Genomic DNA, 19078 nt, shown 5'->3' with positions numbered 1-19078 from the left:
CGCTTAGGTTTCCTTCCGGAAGAGGGACTGCACTAACAAAGGCTTGGAGACATGAAAATATAGCAGTGTGTCTGATTTTCTTTTCCTTCTTAAGGATGCCCATTCAAGTGGCTGGAGGCCGTGGGCTAGATTCCGCAGGCTGGGAGGAATGTTTTGTCTATTTCTGTTCTGTTGTTAATATGAAAACACCCATTAAAGATGAAGTTTCTTTTACTTCTAGGAATTTACCCCAGAGCAGTGATCAGAGATGGATGTCAAGATATACTCATTGTGCTCAAAAACAGGAAACCAAATGGCCAACCACTAGAGTTAGATTGGTTAAAATACTATGTAGTCATCAAAAAGCATGTTGTCAAAGATTAGTTAATGGCACGGAAAGAGCTACACCCCATAATAAGTGAAAAAAAGTAAGTTACAAAACAATACGTTCCCAACTTCATGAAAAAAAAAGCTTTTTAAACTTTTTTTAAAAAACTGAAAAGAAATCTAACGTTCAAAGAGTCTATCTCTGTAGTGGGGTTATGGGTAATAACCTTCTTCATCTTTTTTGTCTATTTTCTACAATGGATATGTTTAACTTTTTAAAGATTAAATAAAAACACACAAAAAATGTTATTTAAACACACACATACCCAATTGAAAACAGGGCCATATGGGGCAGGCTCACCTTCTGCAGGATGGGGTTAGGGCACATGTTGTCAAACAGGACTGAGTTGAAGAGTCCATACACGCCCTCATCGAGGTGGTACACGATGGTCTTGGGGGCAGAACTGTTTTCCTCTGCAGGGAGGGGAGGGGTCGGGCAGCACAAGCAGCAGTGTGAGCAGGGTAGGAGTGGGGAGCTGGCACAATGGTGGGCTCAGCAAGGATGCTAGGTTACTGAAGTGAAAGGGCTGCCCCTTCCTCCATATGGGGTGGTCCTGCCCCCTCCTGTGACATGAGATTCACTGCCACAATGTGCACACTCACACTTGCAGCTGAGCAACCCTGCCCAGGACACACTCTCTGCCTGTGTCTGAGCCCCTTGATACCTCAGCAAAGGCAGAAGAGCAGCCCACCTGGAGCCCACCACCCCTCCATATGGATCCTGGGGACAAGCACACAGAGCTCAGGATCTCCTGCCTGGGGGTCCCAGAACACAAGGCAAAGCCCCAAGATCAGAGTCCCTGACACCTCTCACTCAAGGGGCTGCTGGGAGGACTGAGCTATCTGGAAGGGCAGGGAGGAGCGCTCATGTTGGCAGTGTGGGCAGAGAAGCCTTGAGTCAGCCCAGCCTGAACCTGAATCCCAGCACTGCCACTTATCAGCTGTGTGACCTTGGGCTAGTGACTCAACCTCTCCATGCCTATGTCTGTCACCTGTAAAGTAGGCTTAGACAAATACAAGTTGTCACTAATTACTTTCATTATGTTATGAGAAGCAGTAGGGCAAGAGCCTGTACTTTCAAGAGGAGACAAACCTGGGGTCAAATGCAGGCTTTACCTCTTACTAGCGATTAAGCAATTCACTTGTATTCTCTTTCGCTCTCAATTTCCTCATCAGTACAATGGGGTTAATAAAGTATTCTCCCTAAGGTTGTTTTGATCTCAAACTTCATAAAATATGAACATGCATAGGGAAAAAACATGCTAAATAAGTGTCTTGGGGGTGAGGGGACGTGATTGCAAGTTTCCCTAAAGCATGGACCCAGATTACCCCACCCCCTAAAACCAGACCCTGCTCAGCCAGCTACTATCCCTAGCTTCAGAAAAAAACGGGGCTCTGCTGCCCACCTGGCACCTACCCTCCCTGCTAGGCTGGTCCAGGAGAACCTCCTTCTTGGCGGTGATGCTGACTGCCAAGGTGAAGGCCGAGGTCACATAGTAGCGCCCCAGCTTGGCAAGGATGTCCACGCCACAGCCCTCCGGGAAGTACAGGTCCAAGGCTGAGTTGATCACAGAAGCAGTCTGGCGGTAGGGGGGTGGGGGCACAATTACATGTTTGAAATGTGGGGTTTATGCTGAAGACTTGCTACAGCTCCAAGTCTATTTCTTGAAAGCTTCTTTGATTGCAGGAAGAGGGACTTGGCAGCTGCTAAGGCCCCAGCTGGTAACTACGGACAGTTGGCCAAAAAGGTAGGCGGGAGACAGAACTGGGTCAAAACCTTCATGCTTGTGTAAATCACTCTCCTCGATGCCCCCACAATGGGAAGAGGCACTGTTAACATCACACTCGGTACTCAGATTCCAGAAGCCCTGATGTGGATCTATCTTTCATAAATAACCAATCTGTTAAATGACACATTTTTTACAGAAAATATTGAGAAGGAAAAAGAAGGTCAAAATCACCCCTAATTCTATCATCCAAATTAACCTAATCATTGTTAACTTTTTGGAGTAGCTCCTTTAATTCTTTTTTTATACAAGCACTATTTTTTATTATAAACATGATAGGGTTACATATATGTTTTTAAAACCTGTTTTATTCAATGGACTGTGAATGACCTCTCCATGTGAGTAAACGTTTTCATCATAAGAATGTACGATAATTTAACCAATCCTCAAGTGTTAGATGGACCTGGAAGTCCACTGGACTTCTGTTATGAACAATGCTGCAATGCTCATCTTTGAGGCTAATTCTTTTGTGTCCATCGTGGATTATTTTCTTAGGGTCAGTTCCTAGAAGTGGACACTATTCCAGGACGAGGCTCTTACTAAGGAGAAACGACCCCTAGTGGTTGGAGTGAGGATTGCGATGACACATTTTTCTTGATTTCATCTCACAGATAGGAAGGAGACAGATGGACTGGGAGTGGACAGAAGGCTGGCTTTTCCTTTCCCTGCCTTCCATTTTATTTCTCATCAGCCCACCTGAGAGTGAATAGGGCATACCCAGACCCTCGAAGAGCCTTCTGACTTATGCAAATATGGCCTGGTTAAGCCTCAAATATGTGCATGGGCTGAGTCAGGCAGAGCTGGGTGTACAGCCGGCTCTACTGTGGACTCAGGAAGTGACATAACCCCTAGCAGCCTCAGTTTGCTCAGCTGTAACACAGGGTTAATAATAAGATAATCCAAGTAGAGCACCACCCACAGCATGCAGCACATAGGACCCACTCACAGCGGCTCCCTATGGTCATTAGAACCCTCCCTGCCCCCACCCTCCACCTCACCCCCACAGAGCCCAGTGCGACACTTCCGACCCCAAGGTTACCTCTTCGAAGCTCACTTTGGTCCCCTCCACTCCAGGGAAGCCACCACCAAGGTCCAGGATGTGCATCCTGTGGCCCAGCTCGGCGCCTATTTCAAACACAAGCCGGGCGTCTGCGATGGACTGAGCACAGGCCTGCGGGTCAGGACAGCCACTGCCAACGTGAAAACTGGGAAGGGAGAGACAGCCTCAGCTTACTTGCAGGGCCCCAGGTGCCACCACCTCAGCCCCAGCCAGGAGCAACATTGGACACTGCGCCCATTGATCAGATGTAGTGACTGAGGGCCTAAAATGTTAAATGGGTTGCCAAGAGCCATGTGGCAAGTGAGGAGCGGACAGGAGACGAGATCCAAGGTCCCTTGGGACTTGGTGCCCCTCCCATCCCTCCATGCTGCCCCTGGGGCTGAGCCTTCTGGGATGAGGGCCAGGGCCCCAGAGTTAGCCAGATCTGGATGTACCTCTTAGTCAGCTGTGGGGCCTGCCTGTGCTCTAGTGTCCCCATCTCTAAAGTGGGGATAAGATCCTACAAGGCTGCGGGATAATGTACATGAAGCATTTAGCAGAGTGCCTGGCATATCTGAAGTACAGAATAAGTGAAAGCTATGTTGTTAGGTCATTGCCATTGCTATTCTTCCACATCCCTGCAAGAAAAGAGGCAGAGCAAAGGTGCGGCTGCACAACCTTTGGCCTACAGGCTGGCAGAACTCCTGCAAAGCCAGGTCCCTCCTAAAATCTCCTGGAACAAGCCCTCCTGGGGATTGTGGGGTTGGGACAGCTGGACACTCCAAACCTTCTTTCCAAAGAGAGGAAACTCTCAAATGGCAGAATTCCAGGCCCAGGGACAGGCCCTCCTTGGAGGCCCCGAGGGAGGTCTCATACAGAATGGATTCATTCCTGGGAAAGAGGCAGTGGGCCTGGGGTGGGTGGGGATGGTGGGGTTTCCACGCCCTCACCTCACACCCACCACTTCTACGTGGCTCTTCTTGGCATTTTCAAGCAGGTGTCTGCAGGATTTCAGAGATGCTCCAAACTTGAAGCTCAGACGGCTCATGGAGTGGGCGTCATCGGTGGCAATGCACAGAACCATCCTGAAGAGACAGGCAGCACACCTCCGCCAGGTGGACCCCGCCTCCCCCCACTCCCCCACGTCTTCTCTGAGTCAGGGGGTGTGAACCCGTGTGGCTCAGAGCTGCCCAACCCCACAGGCTCCCTGACCTCTTCCTCTCCCTGCACAGCCAGTCAACCTCCAAGTCCTGTCCAGTCTGTTCCCTAAACGTCCCTGGGCCCATCCCCACAGCCCCTGCCCTGGTCCTGACCTCACCAGTTCTCCCCCGGGCAGCTGTGCTTCCTCCAAATCAGCCTCTACACCAGCCAGGCTTTTCCAACTTTTCTTGTATGAGGGGAACCATTTTTTAAACACAGCATTATTGAGAACCCCAATATCATGTAAAACAGACAAAACAGAAGCTGCTTCGGGTGAACCAGAGTGGCCCACCACCCGGCCTCCCCTTCACCCCAAGGCCCCTCCCTGGAATGCCCTGGGTGTCAAGTGACCACGTGAGAGCCACAGCCTGAGCAAAACGTCCAGCGCTGACCCCTTCCAAAGACCCATTTGCATCAGGTCCCTGCCCCGTGACCCACGTCATTCACTGTCTCCCCCACCCTCACACATGGTATGTTCCTGCCACACCAAGTTTCTGCTGATCCCTCCAGTGCCCCGTGCTGTTTCCGATCTCCATGCACCTGCTTGTGCGGTTGACTCCGATGCACTGTTTATGCTCTCCCCAAATTCTAGTCACTACTCAAGGCCCACTTCAAATGCCACCTCCTTCGTGAAGCTTTCCTGGCCACTCCCTCTCGCTCTCTCAGCCGTGACTTTGGCCTCCGTGATACCGCGGGCATTGCTCTGCCTCGGCTGTAACCAGTTGTTTCTGCCCGTGTCCTAGTCAGGCCCTGGTATCCTGGGTTCAGTCCTGGAGTGCCCGCCCCACCCTGCTGCGACAGTGGCCTGGTCCAGCGCAGCATCCTCTGCCCCACCTCCACTCCTCCCACCTCCTCCGCCCTCACACTCACCCCGCCTCCCCACACGAGTGGCTCTCAGCTTACCGGGCAGCGGGGTGGCTCTTTGCCACCTTGGCCAGCTCCAGCTCGTTGTCAAAGCTCAGCAGCTGGACCCCGTGCCTGGCAGCGTACTGGATGTGTGCAATTTGCTTACAGGGGTTGGCGTAGACGATCTTACTGGCAGGGACGCCCATACGCTGGACCAACTCCATCTCTGCCTGTGGGGTCCCAAAGGTGGTGGTGAGGAGGCCTCAGGGCCTGCTGGGCCACGGAAACCAAGGAAGCACAGATGAGGGGCAAAGTCGTAGCTATGCATGCGGTGGTCCAAAAGAAGTGGGCCTTGCTTTTAGACAACAGATACACAAAAATCAGGACTCATGCTGGTTCATCGTTCTTTGACAGGCAGGGCTGCCACGTACAGCCGTGCAGGTGGTGCCCTGCACAATCCTGATTGGGGAGGGGGGTTCCTATTTACAGAGAACACATGGTAGATTTGTATATTTATTGCAACTTCCTGGCAGTAAAGCATCTCATTCTAACAAAATCAGTATATTTATTTATAACAGTTAAGTGTCTTAAGGAAGGGGTACATTTTCTACTTCACACAAAGGCAGTATGGTGGCCCCGACAACAGGCTTCTGGCACATTTTCCTGGAAGATATAAATGTTTAGAGAATATGACTTGATGTAGTAGAAAATTCACCAGACCAAGAGTCTTTTGACACAGGTCATCCAACATCAAAAGGCCTGCTGTGTGCATGGCACTGTGCTGGGGGACTCCGGTGAGCCCTGCTCCCTGCGCGGCCTCCTCTTCCCACCTTTACAGAGCACTGCTCCCCCTGATTGCTGCACTAATGACACAATGAGGATGGTGATGATGATGGGAGCCACCGTGGGCCCTGAGCACCTGCCACAAGCAGGCACCGAATGAGACGCTTTACATCAGGTGTTGGCAAACTTTTTCTAGAAAGGGCCAGAGAGTAAATAGTTTAGGCTTCGTAGGCCATACAGTTTGTCACAACTACTCAACTGCCATCGTAGCACCAAAACAGACACAGACAATACATAAGCAAATGACCGTGGCTGTGATCCAGTAGAACTTGATGAAGTCAGCAGTGGGCTGGATGTGGCCCACCGTCCATAGTCTGCCGACCCTTGCTTTAGATTACCTGTTTTATTACTCCTTACGATAACCCCATCAGAAGGGTATTAGCTTCATTCTACACAGAAGGAAACTGAAGCTCAGAGAGGCCATGTAGCAAGTAGGTGGCAGAACCAACTTCAAACTCAGGTCTGACTCGCCATGATTAAGGAAAGGAACTCAAGAGGGAGTGGGTTTTGAAACACGGTAGGAGATAAAGGGCCCTTTGTAGCCATCTTGAGTTTGTACCAAGACTCCCATCTTAATTTAGCAGCTTTTCAGCACTAGGTATTTATGTGCGTTATCTCATGTGATGCCTATAACTGTCCTATGAAACATTTATTGGCCACATTTTACGGAGGACAAAATTGAGTTCAGAGAGGTCCACCTGCCTGTGGTGACACAGCCAGTAAGTAGCAGAGTGGGACACAAAGGTCCAGCTCCAGAGCTGGAATTGCTGCTGTCACCACTTGCTTCCAAAGACCTGGAGTCTAAGTGGATGTGAACATGTGTTTTGCTCCCTGCTTCACTGCCCGAGGTGGGAGCAAGAAGCAATGGCAGCCCTTGGGGGCCCTGTGGTTCAGCTTTGCTTATAAATATTTAAATAATAACCATTACTATTCATTGAAGGATTACCATTACCATATGCCAGCCATTGCATTAAATATTTTATATACATTCTCATTTCATCCTCGTAATAATCTTACAAGATGGGAAACAGAGGCTCAGAGAGGTTGAGTGACTTGTCCAAAGTCGCACAGTTTATAAGTGGCACAGCTAGAATCCTAACTCAGGACCATCAGACTTTAGCACACCATCTCTTAACCACAGTCCTAAAATGGAGAAGTCAACCTCAATGCAGAGTTGACAAGTATTTCTTGAGCATCTGTTGGGCTGCCAGGCCCTGTGATAGGTGCTAATGAAAACAAGTGGTGAGGAAGGCAGACAGGGTCTCTGACACTGTGGCACTTGCAGGCTGGTGGGGAGGACAGGTAGGGACGAATGAACACTGAATAATGATAGAATTATAAATGGATAAGGGCTGCGAAGACAAAGTACACGGTACTAGAGAATGTGGTACGGGGAGACCTGGGTGCAGGGGTGAAGGGTAGCCTTTCTGAGGGTCAGAAATGTAAGCCGAGCCCCGCAGGAGGCCTCGGCCAGGCTGAGAGGGAAGGGAGGAATGCTTCCAGTAGAGGAAGCGGCCTGTGCAGAGTTTCTGAGGCGAGAAGGTGGTCAGCCTGATGAAGGCACCGAGAATGCTGGAGTGTCCTGGGCAGGGCGAGCACCGTGGGGGAGGATGAGGTTGGAGGGAGGCGGGCAGAGCCAACGGGGAAACCAAGATGGCTGACGTGGATATATGTTACCCTGCGAGTGATGGGGAACCGTTTGAAGGGTTTCAAGAAGGGCAATGACATGGTCAGGTTTGCATTTTATTATTTTTTTTTATTTTATTTTTTTTGTGAGGAAGATCAGCCCTGAGCTAACATCCATGCTAATCCTCCTCTTTTTTTGCTGACGAAGACCGGCTCTGAGCTAACATCTATTGCCAATCCTCTTCCTTTTTTTTCCCCAAAGCCCCAGTAGATAGTTTTATGTCATAGTTGCACATCCTTCTAGTTGCTGTATGTGGGACGCGGCCTCAGCATGGCCAGAGAAGCCGTGCCTCAGCGCACGCCCGGGATCTGAACCCGGGCTGCCAGTAGCCGAGCGCGCGCACTTAACCACTAAGCCACAGGGCCGGCTCCAGGTTTGCATTTTAAATGCCAGTTCTACATGCATATCACTCTGGCTACCATGAGAAAATGGACTGAGGAAGGGCCTGAGAGGGTTCTGGGGAGACCGGTCACAATCGCCCTGGGAGAGAGGACAGGCTGAGCTAGAAAGGAGCAGGAGATGCATTCTGGAGGCACGGCTAGCAAGCATGGTGATGGATTGCATGTGGGGATGAGGGGCAAGGATGTATGAGGGGACTCCACGCCCAGCAGACTGAGGGGCCCTTCTCGAAGGAAAGGGGAAGACCATGAGTGTGTTGGAACACGCTGGGTTCCAGGCGTCCTATGGTATCAAGTCGGCAGCTGAATATATAGGTCTGGGCTAGAGATCAAAATGTGGGAGGTGGTAGCATATTGATGGCATTTAAAGCCATGAGAGGAGAAGAAACTCCCTAAGAAGAGGAAGAGTTTACAAGAGATGGAATCCAAAGGAACTCTCCCATTTAGAGAGCGGGAAGAGCCAGCACCCAGGATCTGCGGAGAGGTGAGGAGGGAACGTCTCCAGAAGGGGCGGAACAGCACATGGATTAAAATGCCATTCCTGTTAAAGCAAACCCTGTCTTGCCACTCGTGTCTGTCTGGAAGGAGGTGTCTCAACTGTCAGAGGCACCAGTGAGGGTGGGGCAGGCGTTCACTTTCATTTTATATACACTGTATTGTACACTTAAAATTTTGTTAAGAGGGTAGATCTCATAAGTGTTTTTACCACAAAGAAAAAAAAACCCAACACCAACAAAAAGTCACTGTGTTGAAGCTGTTGAGGAGGCCAGATTAATAAGAGGACCAAGGAGTGTCCCCAACAAGGTCTAAATGCATCAACGTGGACAGGTCTCCAAAACCTGCTGAGTTTAGAGCTATTGTGGCACAATACCGACCACACGACTATATTTTATATTTTGCTACAAAATCACAAGATCCTTTGTATATTTCCTATGGATCATATTTGTAAGTATTTTTTAAATACTATATACCTACCAAACTCAAACTCATCATGGTGATTATCTCTCCTACCTTTTTTTTTCCCCAAGTAAATCAATGTATTATTTGAATAATTCAAAACGAATGTTTAAAATAAAGTGCTCAGTGGATCCTGGAGATCAACTGGGGACGTTGGTAAGAGGAGATTCCTTGGAATAGTGAGAGTGGAGGTTGGGAAGCAATGGCTTAAGGAGTGGGTGCTAAGGGAAAGAAACAAGTGAGTGCAGACAGGCGAGTGTAGACAACTCGATTTGGCCATGAAGAGGGAGCAAGGGATTGTGCTGCGGAGGATGTGGTGTCCAGGGAAGGCTTTTTAAGATGGGAGGATGCTGAGGGAGACAGCAAGAGAGGACAGGATGGGGGCAGGAGAGATGATATAAGGTCCTTGGGAAAGTGGGTGGCTGGACCAGAGCCGTGTGCAAGGTGTGGCAGGTGCCCTTGACCCTGGAGCCTGTCTCATGCGTGTCTGTGCACCCAGCCGCAGCTCAAGCCCGGCCTTTAGTCAATGTTGGCCACGGCATGGTGCTGTTAAGTGTGGCCACCAGCTACATCCAACCAGAAGAGGGCAGTCTCAGCCTTCCAAGAAAAGCTATGTGCCCCAAGCCACCTCTCAGTAACTGCACCCAAGAGGGCTACACAATCCCACCTGCAGGGAGGGGGCCTTGGCCTCTCCCAGCCCTTGTGGTTAGCCAAGGGCAACTGTCACCAGCCAAGCCCCAGCTCAGCCATCCCTTCCCCAAGACCTTAGAAAAGACCGCAGTGATAGAGTCAGAGACCCCATCGATCCATACTCAAGCGGCCACTTCCCAGTGAGTCACTCAACCTCTGTGCCACCTTTACTTTATGGTAAATGCTTCCTCCCAGGGCTGTTGTCAGAAGCAGGGTAATAATAATTACCTCACAGGGTGGTTGCGAGAATCAGATGAGATCATGTACAGAAAACGCTTGGCAAAGCACCGAGCACAACAGAAGCACTCAGCCAACAGTCGATGCTTTTAATGTCCCCACCGACTTCCAGGGCTTTCTAAGCCCTAACCCCCACAGCTCTGCCCTCTGGGGGCCAGCCCCTGAGGCTGGAGGGCCAGGTGCAGTGCCCCACCTCTGGGTTTCCAGAAGCACGGGACTCTAGTCAGTGGGCTTTGGTCTTGCTCTTCACACCTATGCCAAGGGGGCTGGAAAAGGATCCCCTTCCTCCTTGCCCAGAGCACAAGGCCAGCGTGCTGCAGGAGGCTGAAAGTCCTGGCTCTGCTACCAGCGAGCTGTGTGCAGTCGGCCCCCAGTTTCCTCAACTTAAAACGGCAATCTCTCTCCCTCTGCACCTCACAGGGCTTTATGTGAGACACGCACAAAACTCGGCATGCAAAGCAAGAGCTGATGCAAAGGGCCTTTACGGGTGACAAGAGGGGGTACTCAACTATCACACAGAGCATTAACATTCCTCTCTGATAAAGGTTAACCTGCTCATCTGACCATCCCACCCTGGGGCACACCTCTCTCCCACCTGGAATCCCACTAGCCCTGTCATCCTGCCCAGGCTAGTCTTCCTCATTTCTCCTCTAGGAACTCTTTCTAGAATTATCCTCCCAACACCATATTACTGACCAGAATTTAAAAGGAGTTCCTCTCACAACAATCATTACTAACCATTAAAAAAATAATGGTAACAACAACATCACAAACCAATGCCCACCAGGTACCCTCCCACCTCAAGGCCTTTGCACTTGCTGTTCCCTCTGCCTGGAATAATCTTCCCTTAGTTTTCCACCTGGCTTAATCCCTTGCTTTCTTCAGGTCTGTATTCAAATTTCAGTGAAGCCTTCCATGGCCACATCATCCCAAAGTGCAATCCCCTCTCCCAACATTCCCCACTTCCCTTTCCCATTTTAATTTTCTCCACAGCATTTACCACCTAACATACCATCGATTTTCATTGTTTGAATTGTTTGTTTCTTAGAAAGCAAGCTGCATGAAGGAAGGGACTTTTTTTGTTCTGCTTGTTTTGTTCCCCACCTAGAATAGTATGTGGTCCCACAGCAGGTGCTCAATAAATGTTTGCTGAATGAATAAATATGTCCAAAGCTGTACTCTGAAGAAACTTTATAGCTTAAAGGCTTTTATCAAGTAAGAACAGAATGAACACAGATAAGCTGAGCATTCAACTCAAGGACAGCAGAGGCTGTCTTACTCAACACTGTATTGCCAACCCTACCTAGCACAGCGACTAGCACATCATAGGAGCTCAGATAGTAAATAGGCAAAGTAAATCTAAAGAGAGCAGCAGGGAATTAAGACAACAGCATTAATCAAATTAGAAAGGCAGTAGAATTGGCAACAATAAAACTCGGAAAGGATTAGTTTAGAAAATGTACAGTCACATGATTAAGATCATAAAAAAAAGAAAAGAAAACCAATGATAAAAGGGAGCTTTTGTTTTGTTTTAATTAGAAGAATAGCATGTATAGTTCTATGCCAAGAAGTTTGAAAATCTCCATTTCAAAAGGTGACCATCTATCCAGGGACACACAAGGTTCCAATTTGAAACTTCAAGGCTGGCAAATTCCATACTTGTTTCTCCCTCCCTCATCCCTTGAACCCCATCCCGAGTAGATGGCCCTTCCCAGAGGTCACTCCTGCCTCCCCCGAGCCCACCCGCACCAGCCCGGCCATGTGTGTGTTCAGTAGGCAGCGAGGGTCAGTGCACCCGGGGGGCGGGGGGCAGGGGCTCACCTTGTTGGCACAGCTGAAGCCCAGCCCCAGCTCGGCCAGGACCTTCAGCACGCCCAGGCTGCTGTTGCACTTGACAGCGTAAAAGGGCCGCACCCGCGGCAGGCACTTCAGAAAGCAGAGGTGCTTCCTCACTACGGCGCCCAGGTCCGCCACGAAGAAGGCAGCGACCTCGTCCTGCACAAGAGGGGTGAATGTCAGCCCCCGCCCAGCTCCCTCCTGGTGCGTGTCATCCACGGTCCTCCCAAGTACCCGCCCAAGCTCGGCTCTGGCCACGAGGCTACCCTGCTCTAAAATCCTCTGGGGCTCCCAAGCCTACAGGACAGAAGGCAAACTCCTCAGCTTACCCCGCGGCTCTGTCATCAGCTCCAGTCCCTCCGCTCACTGCAGTTCAAACCCCAGCTGCAGACTAGACCACTTCCCACCTCCAAGCCTTTGTTCCCACCATGCCCTCCACGCAGAATACCTTTCCCCCACTTGTGTCTGGCAAATTCCTAATCTACCCTCAAGTTTCAGCTCAAATGCCACCTCTCCCAAACAAGGCAACTCTGCCTTTCACGCTCCCACTGCATTTTGCACATGCTTCCAAGGTATCAGAACAGTGTATACATCTGCCTCCTTCAGAAAAACATAAATTCCCTGAACGCCAAAGCCACTGCCTTTCACATACAGATGCTCAATGAAGCCTTGAGGTAGTCCCACTGCCTGCAACCCAGGCCTGTGGATAATGGGTCATCACAGACTTGCTGAGGGCTGAACATGTATGAGGCTATGGGTGAGACCATTACTTAAACCTTCCCCGGGACTCAGTTTCCCTTTTATGCAATACTTGTTTACTGATGCCCACTTGGTGTCTGATATTATGCTAAGGGACACAGATGACCAGACAGGGCTCTAGCCCTGAAGGGGCTTGGGTCTGGAAGCGAATAAACCCCTTAAGCAATGACAAGCCCATTCAATAAATGCTAGATGGGAGTTTCTACAAAATGCAGTCAAGGCGGTGGAGAAAGAAAATACAAAATCAGCCTGGGGCGGTTAGGAAAAGGTGACACTGATGAGTAATAAGGAGTGAGTAGAAACAGGTAAGAGGGAGAGAGGGTGGGAGAAGGGTGTTCAGGCAGAGGGAGAGCCTAGGCAAAGGCGTGATAATAGAGCACATGGCATCACTGGGAAATGCGAGTAGAGTAGGTCAGCTCTGATGGAGTGTTAACATAGACCGTGGGAAAAGCCAGAAATGGGGCTACGAAGGCAAAGCGGTTCTGACTTGATCCTGCAGGTGGTGGGGAACTGCCAAAGAATTCTGATTTTCAGGGCCGGCCCCATGGCTTAGCGGTTAAGTGCGCGCACTCCGCTGCTGGCGGCCCGGGTTCGCATCCCGGGCGCACACCGACGCACCGCTTCTCCGGCCATGCTGAGGCCGCGTCCCACATACAGCAACTAGAAGGATGTGCAGCTATGACATACAGCTATCTACTGGGGCTTTGGGGGGAAAAAATAAATAAATAAAATTTAAAAAAAAAAGAATTCTGATTTTCAGCAGGGCTGTGATAAAGTCAGAGAGGGTGGGATGAGGCAGGAGGTTAGGGAGTCTTTGGAGAGATGAGGCCTGAACCACAAAGTGAGGTTCCAGAAGAGCACACTGGAGGGCAATTTAAAGAGGCGGAATTCACAGAGCCTGGTGATGCCACGATGTGAGGGGGAAGTGAGGACTCCCAGGTTTCTGATCTAGAGGGCTGGGGAGATGATGGGGGTGCTGTTCATCAAGGCAGGGAACACGAGAGGGGCAGGTTTAGGGGCAAGGACCAGGAATTGGGGACAATATGATCTTGTCTCTTGCAAATAGCAAGGACTGAATAGCAAACAAGTGAAGGAATAAGATGAGGGCCCTAGGGGCCCTTTCAGAGCAGGCAGCTGGGCCTGCACAGGGAACAGGGGACCCACTCCCCACTCCCAGCCCCTCACCGTGGTGGCCTGTGAGGCCCCCAGAGTGAGCTCCTCCAGCAGGTCTCCGGTGCTGAATCCCTCCTCCACCATCACGAAGTCCTTTTCACTCAGGTAGCCAGCCATGCTGAGGAGGAGCTGATGGGCTGGATGGAGCTGCAGCCGCTGTTGCCGCTGCCGCCTTAGAAAGTATGCAACACGCTGCGGAAGGAGGGGGAGGGAGGTGCGCAGTCCCGTCACACTCCGCCCCCAGCACTAGCCTGGGGAGCTTAGGTTCATTGGGAAGGGTGGGGACGATCAGGATTCCTGGACTGGGACAAAGCATTATATGCCTAGATGTCATTGCCTCCCTGAGCCTCAGTTTCCCCATCTATAAAATGGAAGGATTTTCTTGGAGATCCTTTCCAGTTCTGAAATTCGCGTTTTAGTAAAAAAGGAAAGAATGAGAGCGAGGAGGCAGGAAAGCCGAGAAGCTCAGGTGGGTAAATTTCCAAGCCCTGACCACGCCCACTTAAAGAAGCTGCGGGTGGCCCGGCCAAGGAGTCTCTGCCCGAGAGCAGGAGCTTAGGTTCGAGTCCGCTCTCTGCTGCGTGATCTCGGGTACGCCCCGTCCCCTCTCGGAGCCTCAGTTTCACCATTTGTAAACGGGGGCCGGGCTGGTCCTGACGTGCTGGGATTCTAAGCGTGCATGGGGGCGCCACATGGTGGGTGGGGGCCGCGGGCTCCTGGGTGAGAACCGAAGGCTGAGATTCTGTCCCGGTGAGCCCTCCCGAGTGCCTGGCCGAGGTCCCGCCCCCCTACAAACCCCCTTACCAAGCCCCGTCCTCCTTCGCGGGGGCCAGAGCCAGGCGCGCTGCTAGGGGGGGTCGCCGGTGACCTCGAAACTTGTGCAACACCCCAAGGAGGAGTGGCAGTTGCGGAGTCGAGGCCCCTGCTGAGAGAAGGCAAGAGGGGCCAGGGGGGCAGGTCAGCACTGGAGCCGGGGGCGCCGGCTCCTCGAGGCTCCCGCAGCCACTCCCCGCGCTCGCCTTAAAACGCATTTACACGGCTTCGGCCCATAGGTCTCCCCAGCGAGTGAATCGGATCCTCGGCGCCTCCGCTCGCTCGCTCCCCGCGGCTCGGGCACCGCGGCCTGCGCCCCGCCCGCCTAGCAGCCACCGGCCCCACGCCCCGCCTTCCGCCCGCCACTCGCTTATATAAGCCCCGCCCAGGCCCCGCCCCTGGCGCCAGGCTCCGCCTCCGCCCTGCCGCCCCTCCGTAGCCCTGGCAACCGAGGGCCGCCATCCCATTGGTGGATTCCGGCATAAAGCACTCGGCTCTGCCAGCCCGCTCCGCAAACCGCTGCCTCAGTCCTCTCGGCCGAGCCTGCTCTGCGTCTACGCCAGACTGGGACATCGGAACTGCATGGCCGTCATCTCAGGATCCCGAGCGTCTACGCGGAGGGACGCTTAGATCCTGGATCTTGGATCTTAGAGAGTGGGCAGGAAGCCGGGAGCTTTCCTCTTTGCTCAGGGAAGCCTTTTCTGTGACTACCTCAACTCGGTGGTGCCTCTCTCCTCTGGTGAGCTACTCACTCATCCGTCGAAGCCAGGTCAAAGGTCATCTCCTGTATCACTTTTCTAATAAAATCCTTTTTATTTAATTGCCTCTCCCAGCATCTTCTGATTCCTCCAACTGGAAACCCAGCTAAAATGTCTTCAGAGAGCCTTCTTGTGTCTTTCCCAGCTCAGGGCCGTGCCTCCCTTCATCCTACCTTCTGAATCGGGCAAACCACTCACCTCTCAAACCACTCACCTCTCAAACAAAAAGTGTATCCTTCTCCAAGAAGCATTCTCTGACTTCCTCAACTCAAAGCATTTCTTCTCTTCTATATCTGACAAACTCCTGCTCATCCATCAAAGTCCAGTATAATGTCGCCTCCCCTGTTGGGCCTCCCATGATTTTTCTAGCCTGGAGGAACGATGGAACTCACAGCACTTACATCTGTGTGGACGCCTCACTCATTTGGCTCTTGTTACCCATAGCGTGAAATTCTCGTTGTGGCTTTCCACTTCTCATCTGGTTACACTTCCCAGCTAGCTTGTGAGCTCCCACGGGCAGTAACTGAGTGCCTGGCTCCTCAGAGTGCCCAGCACCTGGCAGAAACAAGAGTGCTGAAGAAGATTCGATATCTGTGTGACTCAAAGCTAATTCAAAAGTTTATCTGGAACAGTAATTGTCCAAGAAGGGCCAAGACAATATTGAAAAAGAAGAAGGAGGACTTCCTCTACCAGATATCAAAATATTTTTATGTTTTTTTGTGAGGAAGATCAGCCCTAAACTAACAACCATGCTGATCCTCCTCTTTTTGCTGAGGAAGACAGGCCCTGAGCTAACATCTATTGCCAAGCCTCCTTTTTTCCCCTTTTTCTCCCCAAAGCCCCAGTAGATAGTTGTATGTCATAGTTGCACATCCTTCTAGTTGCTGTATGTGGGACGCTGCCACAGCATGGGCTGACAAGCAGTGCGTTGGTGCGCACCCAGGATCCGAACCCAGGCCGCCAGTAGCGGAGCGCGCGCACTTAACCGCTAAGCCACGGGGCCGGCCCCCAAAATATTTTGTAAAGCTATAGTCTTTAAAACAGCATGGTGCTGGTGCAGGAAGAGACAGCAGTAGAACAGAACAGAGTCTAGAACTGTCGCATGCATATTGGAGAACTTGGTACACAATGAAGGGGCATGTCAAATCAGTGGGGCCAAAGGGCTTTTGGTCTAACATTGGTGTTCATGTCCCCTGTCAGACTGTAGGCTTCTTGAAAGCTAGAGGCACATCTTGTCTTGCCTCAGTGTCTCCCTAGGGCACCCTGCACAGCCTAATCAGAACCTGCTCTGCGCACAGACGGTGTAGAGCAGTGACCGTGGAGTCTGGAAGAGCCATTTTCTGCTCCCCACCCAGCCTGGCCACATGACTGCTGGGTGTCCTTGATTGGGTCATCCTGCTTAAACCAGGGTCACTTCTGTCTGGATTGATTTCCTCCTGTGAACTGAGAGGGTTCAGACTGAATGATTTCTCTGGGCCCTTCTGCCTGGAACCTTCTTGCTTTCTATGCGTAGGAACAGCCTTTCAGGAGGCAGTCGGCTTTACAGGAGGGGCCATTTGCAGGTCCATGCTTTGAGAGATCTGTAGTCATTTGCACCATAGTATGAATTAGGACTGAGTTCCTCCTGAGAAGCATCATCTACTGGCTGGAAGGGGGTAAACCAGGACAGCCATGGCAGAAATCTTGAAGGGAGCCCTCAAGAAAAGATGACAGTAAGAGGAGGGAAGGGGTGCCCAAACAAACTTTGGCTCTACTTTTTTTTTTTTAATCATTCTTTGAGCTGGCTGTATTTGGACTCCATGGTCTAAGTCAGCCTAACTAGCTCTTTCCATCACCTGGTACCTAGTAGGCACACGGTAGACACATTCAGTATGCTTACTGAATGAATCAATAAAGGTAAGAAGGAATGAACCAGAATCCAGTCTCTCCATTTGTAATCTGTTCAAGTATCTAGTCCAGTAGTCAGAGCAGACTGGACTAGACACAAATAAGCTGTGGAGTTATCTTTTTCTCTACTGGGTATGTGATGTCACTGAATCTCCATGACAACCTATGTCACAGGGACTATAATTGTCCCCATTTTACAGATAAAGAATCTAAGACTCAGAGAAGTTCAGTAACTTGCCCAGGGTCACACAGCAAGTAAGAATGGAGCCTGGATTTAAACCCATGTGTCTTGACTCTTAACCTTTATGCTTAACTGCCAAGCAGTGGCTGAGCATTCTGGCCCCAGCTCAACAAAAGTCACCCAGTCAACCTGCTGGCATCCAGCCCAAAGGCTGGTGGCTCCTCTCCTGTTAGTCTCTCATGCCACTGTTATCCATGGATGCTATGCAGAGCCCTCAAGAACGTGTTGCTGGAGCAGGACAAACAGCCTCTGATCTCTGGCCAAGATCATGTCAGTCAACTTCAACCTATTCTTCCTAAACCAATCATAATCATAGTCACAAATACTGCAATCATAAAAATGCCTTATATGTGTATAGAACTGGGGAGTTTGCAAAATACTTTCCTGTTCATCATTTCATTCAAGCTTCCTAATACTTCCTGGGACTGGATATCAGCTAAATTTAGGTTTGGCTGAGGAAAATAGAAAAGTGAAAAATAACAGAGCCATAAACAAACATAGGTTTTTTTCTACTGTGTATGTAGTATAACACTGGAGGTGGGTGGTCCGAGTCTGGCGTGGCAGCTCCACAAAGCCGTCAGCTCCACAAAGCCACCAGGAACTAAGATGCCTCTTTTTTTCCAACTCTGCCATCCTGAGCTCCTGGCTTCTAGCCTCATGGTTCAAAATGGCTGCTGGAGCTCCAGCCGCATTCCCAAGGATAATATTTAATAAGTATACACGAGTGTGACCAGACAAACTGTTCACGGTCAATGTCCTTTCTGATTGACCAGTACCCATCTCCATACTGATCGTTAAATATTTTAAACACCAACCCTGCTCATTCCAGGCAGCAGGAAGGCTCCCTTTAAGCAGCCATCCCCAAATTCCACCCGTGTAATTTCCAAGGTCTGCTGTAACAAAGTACCGAAAACTGGGTGGCTTAAAACAACAGATATTTATTGTCTGATGGGTCTGGAGGCTAGAAGTCCAAAATTAAGGTGTTGGCAGTGCCGTGCTCGCTCTGATGGTTCTAGGGGAGACTCCTTCCTTGCCCCTTCTGGCTTCCGGTATTTGCTGGCAATCCTTGGTGTTCCTTGGCTTGTAGGTGCATCACTCCAGTCACATGGCTGTCTTCTCCCTGTGTGTCTTCACATCATCTTCCCTGTATACAAGTCTGTCTCTGTGTCCAAATTTCCCCTTCTAATAAGGACTCCCAATAAGTCATATTGGATTAGGGCCACCCAAATGACCTCATTTTAACTTGATCGCCTTGTAAAGACCCTATTTCCAAATAAGGCCACGTGCTGTGGTCCTGGAGGTTAGAATGTTAAAATATCTTTTTTGGGGAACACAATTCCATCCATACCACCATCCAACACTTTCTTTCATATCCTTGGCCAAAACATAGATACATGGTGCCAACTAGCTGCAAGAGAAGCAGGGAAGATGTAGTCTTTAGCTGGATACATTGTTGCTTCGTCCCACCCCCAGTAAAGTCAAAATACTAAAGAAGAAAGAGAGACTGTATATTGCATGAAGACTGGCAGTCTCTGCCGCAAGTAGGAAAGGTTATTTCCCC

At 50.5% G+C, this 19078-nt stretch overlaps 1 protein-coding gene across 4 annotated transcripts in view; it reads right to left on the bottom strand.

The window, feature by feature from the left end:
* The window catches only part of AZIN2 (antizyme inhibitor 2), a 34735-nt gene extending 19804 nt beyond the window's left edge, over positions 1-14931 (bottom strand). The window contains exons 1-8 of one of the 4 annotated variants that reach the window (XM_058553591.1): positions 14623-14931; positions 13831-14010; positions 11872-12045; positions 5296-5468; positions 4143-4277; positions 3193-3358; positions 1784-1946; positions 668-780 (exon numbers count right to left, since the gene is read on the bottom strand). In XM_058553591.1, the coding sequence (XP_058409574.1) occupies positions 668-780; positions 1784-1946; positions 3193-3358; positions 4143-4277; positions 5296-5468; positions 11872-12045; positions 13831-13935 (1029 nt within the window). In that variant the 5' untranslated portion in view covers positions 13936-14010; positions 14623-14931. Of the gene's footprint in view, positions 1-667; positions 781-1783; positions 1947-3192; positions 3359-4142; positions 4278-5295; positions 5469-11871; positions 12046-13830; positions 14011-14622 lie in introns of those variants that run through there. The other 3 variants (XM_058553594.1, XM_058553593.1, XM_058553592.1) reach the window with 3 other exon arrangements.
* Positions 14932-19078: the final 4147 nt, after the last annotated feature.

The sequence above is a fragment of the Diceros bicornis genome, chromosome 13, assembly GCF_020826845.1.
Source record: "Diceros bicornis minor isolate mBicDic1 chromosome 13, mDicBic1.mat.cur, whole genome shotgun sequence".
In the NCBI taxonomy this organism is placed as follows: domain Eukaryota; kingdom Metazoa; phylum Chordata; class Mammalia; order Perissodactyla; family Rhinocerotidae; genus Diceros; species Diceros bicornis.
Note: the sequence above shows the minus strand (reverse complement) of the source record. Positions and strands in the feature narration are given on the sequence as shown.